This window comes from Gadus chalcogrammus, chromosome 15 (genome assembly GCF_026213295.1).
Source record: "Gadus chalcogrammus isolate NIFS_2021 chromosome 15, NIFS_Gcha_1.0, whole genome shotgun sequence".
Lineage (NCBI taxonomy): Eukaryota > Metazoa > Chordata > Actinopteri > Gadiformes > Gadidae > Gadus > Gadus chalcogrammus.
In genome coordinates this window covers 4,421,140-4,430,556 of record NC_079426.1, presented here as the reverse complement: position 1 = coordinate 4,430,556, position 9,417 = coordinate 4,421,140, and the positions used below count along the sequence as shown (strand labels likewise).

At 42.8% G+C, this 9,417-nt stretch overlaps 1 protein-coding gene across 2 annotated transcripts in view; it reads right to left on the bottom strand.

Moving 5' to 3' along the window:
- nsmce4a (NSE4 homolog A, SMC5-SMC6 complex component) overlaps positions 1-9,038 on the bottom strand; it is a 9,841-nt gene extending 803 nt beyond the window's left edge. The window contains exons 1-11 of one of the 2 annotated variants that reach the window (XM_056609340.1): positions 8,824-9,038; positions 7,921-8,234; positions 7,721-7,801; positions 7,279-7,409; positions 6,758-6,912; positions 5,707-5,806; positions 4,467-4,557; positions 2,621-2,715; positions 1,940-1,988; positions 1,291-1,376; positions 1-533 (exon numbers count right to left, since the gene is read on the bottom strand). The exon at positions 1-533 is cut by the window's left edge and continues 803 nt beyond it. In XM_056609340.1, the coding sequence (XP_056465315.1) occupies positions 468-533; positions 1,291-1,376; positions 1,940-1,988; positions 2,621-2,715; positions 4,467-4,557; positions 5,707-5,806; positions 6,758-6,912; positions 7,279-7,409; positions 7,721-7,801; positions 7,921-8,119 (1,053 nt within the window). In that variant the 5' untranslated portion in view covers positions 8,120-8,234; positions 8,824-9,038 and the 3' untranslated portion in view covers positions 1-467. The remainder of the gene's footprint in view (positions 534-1,290; positions 1,377-1,939; positions 1,989-2,620; positions 2,716-4,466; positions 4,558-5,706; positions 5,807-6,757; positions 6,913-7,278; positions 7,410-7,720; positions 7,802-7,920; positions 8,235-8,823) is intronic. The other variant, XM_056609341.1, reaches the window with a different exon arrangement.
- Between the last annotated feature and the right edge of the window lie 379 nt (positions 9,039-9,417).

The following is a 9,417-nucleotide window of genomic DNA, read 5'->3' as shown; positions in this document are numbered from 1 at the left end:
TTGTAATGAATCACTTGTATGTAAAACCAGAGAAGTGTGAGTTTCATGTCACTGAGGTGGCTTTCCTGGGGTTCATCATCAAACAGGGTCAGGTTCTGATGGACTCAAGGAAGACTCAAGTGGTGCGAGACCACTTGAGACCCGTTCCTGAGACCTGTCCCTTTTGCTTCGCACTTGAGTCACCCTAGTTTCCTGTGTACCAAACTGTGAAACTCGGGCCATTTCTAGTATCATTCATATCAATTAAAGCATGGAGGAATGGTACACTGATCTAAAAACTGATGTTTTATTTGAACACATTTTCTTAAAACGGTAAATAAAAGCAACCAAAATATACAAATAGGAAGGGTTGAGGAAAATCCTTCAGAAAATGGATCAAAATTTGGCAGAATTTGTGAGGAACATGTATACTCTAGAATATAAAAAATACATTTTAAAATAAAATTGATACAAAAGGCAATAACCCGTCATTGAGTTTGCGACGTTGGTGGCTGGATCATCGATTCTTGGATGTCTAAGTCTTCTCGGAGCTCCTGAGCGAGAGAAGCACACAGGAAGGAAAGGTTGACTTTGACAGTGTATCAAACAATGACAACACATCACATTAATGCTATTTGCAATGATTCAATACCCATTGATTTGTCGTTTTAAGGATAATATGGTTAAAATAAACAGGCCAACCCCAAAAAATATAAATGTAATGCTATTGTATGGCTATTACACAAATGATTGACTTTAATGTTTCTGTTTTTCAAATATGCAGGAAACATGTTATTGAATGACAAACAAAAACAAGGCTCTATTTTTCTTAACACATTTGAGAAGGAGTGAGAAGTATACACTTGTTTGATCCCACCCCCTTTCATTAAATCATACATAATTATAAAGTACTACGTTAAATGACACTTGCAATTTATGCAATTAATACCTGAAAAACTAAATACATAATATTAAAGTTGCCCACTTGGAAGCACAAAACAATGCAACATATTATGCCACCAGGTGCGAGTGTGATTAGCCATTACGAGCAATTTTGAAAATCTGCCTCTTCTGACAGTAAAGGTGGGTGTGTCCACCTAGATGTGTGCTGAATAGATCAGTCTACCAGCCTACCCAGTGGACTGCAGCAAACGCTGCTCATCTATCAGACCTACATCTAGGTGGACATGCCCGCTTGTGATGTCATAAGGGCCAGATTTCCAAAACGTCTTGTAACGGCTAATCACACTCACACCTGAGGGCAAAATGTGTCTCCTTCAAAAGATAAGTGTTTAAGGAAGGGCTACTCACCCTCCAGCCCTGCAGGCTGATGGAAACGACGCACTGTTTACGGACGGAGGCTGTGCCCTCTTCCGCCATACCGTCCTCCACAGGACCTGAGACATGCAAACACAGTTGTATCACTATGGTTACAGTGTGTTAAGGGGGGGGGGGGTCAGAAGGATAGTTTGACCTGTTCCACTACTTGATAGAAAGCATGACACGAATGGGAGAAATGGATCCACCTATCTGTGGTCACGGGTACTGCATTAATTTATTACTAATGGCTATTGGAGTGATTCTGATGGCTATTATGCAAGGGATAATGTATAGAACGCCGGTCATTAGAGGGAAAATAAGCCCCGACAGGGTGAACCGGACACCGACGCGCAGCGGAGGTGTCTTGCTTCGCCCTGAAGGGGCTTATTTTCGATAATGACCGCCGTTCTATACATTATCCCTTACACAATAGCCAGTACATAATTTTAGAAGGAATAGATAAAGGTAAATAACCATATATATATAACCAATATAATATATTATAATCATTGCCAAGTTGCTTCCAATTGAGTAACTTTTTCCATTGTTTCTGCCAGCCTCCAACGTTGTATGCAAATGTTGCACGTCGTTCGCAGATGTTGCTAGAAGGCCTTGCAAGGATAAACACAGTCATTCTCACCAATGCAGGGCATCTTGGCATCATCCATGTACATCCTTGCTAAACCATCCTACAAGAGGCAAAACACACAAGAGAACATTCACATCTTGCCAATTAAAAAAGAAACACTGCATCCACACAACAAAGATACATCCTATCAGGCTTTCAAACTTAAATCAAGTTTTTGCTAACCAGACCAAGAAACACAAAAATAGAACTGAAAAAGCCTGCAGAAACAGGGATATTGTTCCACTCAACACAATATCTTTATGGTGTTGCCCTAATATCCCAGTTGATTGCCTCTGTCAAGCACATAAATGATGGAGAATCTGTGCAACACAAAAATAATTAAACAAAATAACAACACAATGTGACCCCACTTTGTGTATGTAAAGTCTGTCCCACGCTCCAGGTACAGACCTACACATTAGGGACCAAAGGTGGAGAGGCCACAGTGAAAATCGCAGTCAGAATCTCCTCCTGTCTGATTAACCCAACCCTACCAACTCCTCAGCCCCTTGGCCCAAGCCCTTGACTTGCTTTGAGGGTTAAGTGGAACAGCAGTGAGACAGTGAGTGGCCGTGCAGCAAAAATAAACAAAATCCTGATTACTTCTGAATAGGTCTTGTCTGGCGGTCACTTGAACAAACCCAACAACAGACACACAGATGCCAGGCAATCACTTGATCACAGAAGACTCACCCTGACTAAGAACGACGTATGGAAGATGTTCTCCACCGTTCGAGAGAACGAATGGGGGTTGATGACAAACTCATAATAGGAGATCGGCGAAGTGGCTGCGAGGGACACACAAAGCCAAATGATTAGTCGTTGTGTACCTCGTGACGGGCAATGCCAGGCTGAGACGATGGACTGTCTGGATGTTTTCAGGGTATTTAGCTGACGCTTTTGTCCAAAGCACCTTAAAACCATTCATGCGCACGTTCAAACATCGACGAACAGCCCAACGTTGGGAGCATATAGGGTTAGGTCACGTGTCTTGCTCAGGGACAACTCGACACTAAGCTAGAAGGAGTTGGGGATTGAACTAGCAACCTTTCGGTTACAAGAAGGGGTGTAACGATACATGTGTTCATATTAAACCGAATAGGTACGGACGTCCCGGTTCAGTGCATAGATTTACACAGAGAATACATACGGTGTAAAATTAAATAAAACTGACGTGCAAATTAATCAGACCATCCAGGATTTCGCGATGCTGCGATTTGCAACTTCAACGCAACATCATCGCAATTTTAGCCAACCACCACAACTTTCCCGCAAATTTGTCCAATCAGTGGCGTCGTCTTGAACTGACGTCGACAAACAACCTTCTGCCTTACTTACTTGTTTACTACTTCAAGCGATTGGAAAGATTGCGAAAAGGGGTCGGCTTAGCTCAGGAGGTAGAGCAGTTGTCTTGTAACTGAAAGGTTGCTAGTTCAATACCCAGCTCCTCCTAGCTGAGTGTTGATGTGTCCCTGAGCAAGACACTTGACCCTAGGTGCTCCTGACGAGCTGGCTGTCTCCTCTAATGGTTGACTCTGCCGTCGGTGTGTCAATGTGTGTATTCAACGATGCAAGTCGCTTTGGATAAAAGCATTTACATTTAAATGCCCTAAATGTAAATTGTAAAAGCAGTATTCTGGTGTTCTACATGAAAGCGGGGGGAAATTATTTTCCACTGCATGCAATGTTGTGGTGGAACATAAGCGGAAATCTTCCATTGATAAGCATTTTGCCACCGCAAAACATAACCACAGAACTGCAGGCAGGACGTCAGACGACGAGGCAGATCACTATGACACTGGCTGTTGCATCCAAGTCAATTGCCAGCGCGGTAAAAAACAAGAATCTATTATTCATAGGACCATTTCTCAGTGTTTTTGTTCTTTTAATTAATGTTTTCTTCAGTAATAACTTAATATTTAACAAATTACTCTGGGAAAATTGCAGTAATAACTTAATATTTAACATCAGAAAAATCTCAACTTCATCGCAACTTTCACTTCCTCTCGCACTGTAATCGCAACAAAAACATTAAAAACACCGCAACTTTCATCGCAACTTTTTTAGAAAAAAAACACGCAACATCAGGCATTTTAGGCCGCAACAATCTCAAAAAAGGCCTGCGAAATCCTGGAGGAACTGATTAATTAATGTAATGACAAACTAATTTTAGATACGCGATCTTCAGGGACAACTGAGAGGCCTGAAAGGGTGCCGGCAAGTTCGAGCTACACACGCCGTTCGTTGATTGGTCGACAAAATCGCATTTCCGTGAGACAGGGGGATAATAAACAAACATTATCTGTGAGGTATTTCTGGACAACGGCAACAGCTTCGTTATTATTGAAAAGAAAATGGCCTTCTGCATTTTTGTTTCTTCTTTTCCCTTCATTGTGCCGAACTCGTACCGAATCGTGATGTCTGAACCGAGGTATCAACTGAACCGTGACTTCAGTGTACCGTTACACCCCAGTCAACAAGCTCTACCTCCTGAGCTACTGCTTCCCCAACGTATGTACAGTACGTGTATATGACTCACGGTCCTGATTGTGGTACTGCTGCAAGTAGCCCAGGATCCTCTCCACCTCCTTCTCCGTGGCCTCCTGTTGGGACTCCTCCATCTTCTTCAACTGAAGGACAGGAGGAAAGTAAAGGCACTTAGCTAGGAGGCATCCACGGGAGTGCACGAGTCACTTCTAAGTTTCAAACAGTGCTGTGCTCTTGAACAAAGTCCAAATAAATGAAAAATAACACTATTCTTTTGCCAGTGAACCTACACAAACCACGAGTGCTTCGGAGTTGATTTCTATACATTGACTGACATCCACCTGCATCTTTGCAGCGATTCAATATTTGCACGTGGTGTATCGTGTATATCATCATGATTAGGGTTGCCGCGGTGTGGACATTTTCACACCGAGTAATACGCTCGTGTCAACACCGGTATTACCGGTATAAACGGTATTAACTTTGAAACTATAGGTCAACCGCCATCTTCTCCGTCAACTCTCCTCTCACACTCAGTGACAGCGGCTGGCAGCGCGCCAATTCTCGGCTTCTTATACCGTTCTATATATAATAGTATAATATAATTTTATACATCATAATATCACGGCCAAAAGCTCTGTGCGCCTCCGGATGGCCGTAGCGCGGGGAGCTCACGTAGGGATTGGGCTTCGCGGGGTTGGTTTACTGGCGTTGCTATGGTTACCGGTCTTGTAAGGAAGCACGCCAATTCTCGGCGCGCCAATTCTCTTCCGCACAGAGCAGAACTGTGGCCTATTCTACACATTTTAATTTTCTTAATTATAATTATATTATTCATTGTTACTGAATTTGTTTTTTATTACTGAAAAAAAACTCGGTGTCGCCGGTGTGCAACACCGAGTAAACAGTGTTGGCCTCCACACCGGTAATACCGTATACCGCGGCAACCCTAATCATGATACTGATAAACAACCCGCTTTTTGGAAGATACTTATGTTGTTTGTGTCAAATAATGACACCATTTATTTGGCTGTACTAAGTTCTATCACTCCACTAAAAATTAAATTTACCACCAAACTCCCCTGACCTAAGCTGTCAATTTGGTACCTGCTTTACAAGACTTTTTAACCAATGCTGTCGGTATTATACGCTGACTCTTGTAAGGTATGACTTTGGAAAATATATACATCCATCTACAAACACAGACAACCGTCAGAGACAATAGGTAATCAACAGAAGAACCGGCTGTGACCCGTTTCAAAGTAAGAGCGTCCAGGTCCAGTGTGTTCTACCTGAGTAGGCATGATCCTCTTGGCCTCCTTGGTGGGAGCTTTCCTCTGTCGCTCCACCCGCGGCTTCGGGGGAGGGGGCTCTGCCTGGAACGAGCCGTAACTGGAGAAAAAATCAACGTGTTTCAGATTTCAGACAGGTTTGAATACAAAACAGCCTTTCATAGGATCTAAATAAGGACTATCATGGTTTTCTGCAATCTCCTGCTTGAATTGGCTTCAAGTCCGTCTAAAGTGATGATCAGCAGAAGGAGAGTTTGATCGACTAAAAATTACGGTTTTCACATCCAAAGGAATACTTCAGTTTATCTTAGATACCAAGCGGACAAGTCATGCAGCAAGTATTTCCCACGGAATTGATGGTGACTACGGTGAATTACTGACAAATTACTAACAAACTGCTGGTACTGATATGAATGTTGTACCCCGCCACACACGCACACGCACACACACACACACACACACACACACACACACACACACACACACACACTTCGTCTCCAGCTCTCAAAACACACCTTTTCATCTCAGCTAGCCTTAATACAGTTTGTCATAATTTTTTTGGGGGGATATTGAAACAATGGCGGCCGAAATGAATCTTGTCAATGTGTGGGACACACTGCATGCTAGGGCTGGGCGATTAATTGAAATTTGATCGCGATTCGATTTTTGCGTCAAACGATCACAAAATTAACATAATCTTGTTTTTCGATTTTTCTTTTAATGTTTTATAGCAAGGGCAGAACAGCTGGATACATATCTGTTGATTATTTTAGATTGGAACATTTTCTTTTTGACCATTTTGTGTATTTTTTGAAGGCAAAAATTTGAAAGTTCCTCAGTTACAAAGTTTCTTTTGGGAGAGACATGCTGAATAAATACAACATGTCAAAAATAATCGTGATTTTCAATATTGACCAAAATAATCGTGATTATGATTTTTCCCCATAATCGAGCAGCCCTACTGCATGCAGCAGGTGTTTGGTTGGAGTGGGCCAGCTGGCTCCTGCGTTAGGCACACATCGTCATCCAGAGGTGAGAGACAGCCACTCACATGAAGTGGAAGGCCGGGGTGCTCCGGAAGCACGCCTCGGCTCGGCCGGCCAGCCTGTGCCAGGCATTCCGGGGAAGGGAGCCGTGCGATGTGGCCGCTCCTTCGTCTGAGCTCTCCCCCTCTTCTTCTAGCCAGTTGAGTCCCATGAAGGACAGCTGTAACGGCCGGTCAGAAGGACCACACGACAACACGGAAAATGAGCCTCCATAAGGATAAGGGTGTAAAGCGAAACCACCCATGTAATAACTAATCTTCCAGGTCTATAAGTTAACTAAAAGTTCACAGAATTAACGTTCTGATGATCCATATCTGCAATTGTGACGCATCAGACAAGACTTTTCAAGACAATGGAACCATGTGTCTGTCATATCCTGCCATATTGCTGGTCATGAGAGTGAATTTCGTTCTCCATGTGTCTAACATGTGGAATGACAATAAAATGAAACTTGAACTTGTGTATAAACATAATTCAACAGCCTACAAACACCAGCCATTCAGAACAAGCCCTCCAGAACACTCACAGTATGCTGTACAAAGGTAGAAGGGTCGAAAGAGAGGCCTTCAGAGAACAGCTGGCTGGCCTTCTCCTTGCCCAGGTCCGATGCCACCACCAGCAGCTGGGAATCAAGCGCTGCCTCTCTGGCTTGGTGCACTGCCAAGGAGAAAAGCCATCAGCCAAAGCAACGAGCGACACTTGACAAAAAAGCATGTTGTTGTTATTAATTTAAGGTGTTTATTATCTTCAATATATATCGGGTTATTTCTTCAGATACGTATTTTCCAAGACACTATAGCATTAGAACATATACACTTTGAAGGAATTAAAATGTCTCAGCTGCCTTCAAAGCACTAGAAAGTATTGATGGTTACTGCAGCTGTATGTATTTAATATGCATTATGATTTTGACGAGATAATAAACAAACAAAGTCACTGTGTGTAAACACTGCCCTCATCACACATACCTTCCTTAAAAAGTGTGTTCGCTTCGTCCAGTACTTCTGTGATTTTATTATCACGATTATTCAGCATATCCTCTCGGTTCTCTGTTGAGATGGACAAGAACATGGACAGCAGGGCATTACATTCACCCCAAAGTGAAAGTGACAACCATAAACAAAATGACAGGGCTTCATTCATGGCTCATCCCAGTCCCCCTACTCACGTTGAATGCTGCTGATCAGCACCCGGTATTTGCTCCTGATATCTCTTCTATGGGCCGAGTCAACCTCATCGTTCGTGTCGGGCAGGCTGTCAGTGTTGCTGGCCCCGGCTTCGGGGTCTCGAACCCTCATCCCGTCGTCGGAGGTACCGTTCTGCGGCGGGTCCGCATCGCCGCTGCCTGTGCACCTTCCTCTTTTCATACTCCTCCCTTCGTTCGTGTTACCGTTCTGCAGAGGGTCCGAATCACCGCTGCCTCTGATCCGTCCTCTGCTCCTTGCTCTTTTAATTTTAATTTGAAAGCTTTATTGAAAACCCCTGCCGTTGTGCAGATATGCAAAGCAGATATAAGAACTTGAAACTACAACAGCCTTCTTCTTCTTCTTTCTTTTTTATTTGGCAGTTGGCAAACCAATATGGTGCATTACCGCCACCTACTGTTTGGTTTAGAGCTTTGATGGAGGTTATACGTTATAAACTATGCAAAAGAACAAAAATAAATAAACAAAATCCTATAAATAGAAAACAACAGATTAAATTATAATCTGTCAAATAAACCTGTTGCTTTTAGATAAATCATTACATGTTTCCATGCTGGTGGTCTCAGTGTGGAAAAGGAGAGTAAACCCTCTAAGGTCAAGCTTGTTTGACCCAAAGCTTTAACATTTTTCAACAGCTCCCTTCTCTCCAAATGTTACGCTTCACATTGTAGTAAAACATGCTCCACTGTTTCTCTTCCATTACATTTTGGGCAGACCCCTGTTTCATGTTTGCCTATGATGTTCATACTGTGGTTAAGACATGTGTGCCCTATGCGTCGTCTTGTGATGATAACCTCACATCTTCTGTTCCAGTAGCAGCTGTCTCCTTGTTACCACCTGCCTCTGAATTCTATGCAGGAACCTACCTTATTTTCCCTATCCCATTGTTCTTGCCACACCTTGTTGATTTCTGATTTAATTATTGTTTTAACTTCAGATTTACTTAACGGAACACCCAGCTGTATATCCTGTTTCAGTCTACAACAGCCTGGTTGTTGCAGCGGTTGATGAAAAAGATGATAATGATTTACACCGCGTAGCAAGACGGGTTTCAACTGCAGGAAGACTCGATCGGGAGGTAATTTCATTTCCGGGTCAATGTCCGGAAATGTTACGTAGAAAAGTTATTCGTTTACCTTTTGGATCAAGAAAAAATAAAATAAACCAATGGTACAAGACAAACTAAATTGGTCTGATCCGTAGCGATGCAGTTATTTTAAAAACCAAAGACGAAAGCATTTAGAAAATGAGGTGCGGTGAACTGCAGGGGTCGCTGTGGTAAGGGCGACTTCGCGTTTACCTTGGAGACGGTGACCGGTCCCCAAGCCCCAAATCACATCACAACTTGGTTCGGTTTTAGCCATGCATCGGGACGGGGACCATTGCACAGCTTTGAGCAACGCATACAAATAAATTCGTAAAATAAAAAATAAAAAATTGAACCCATTTATTCATTATTA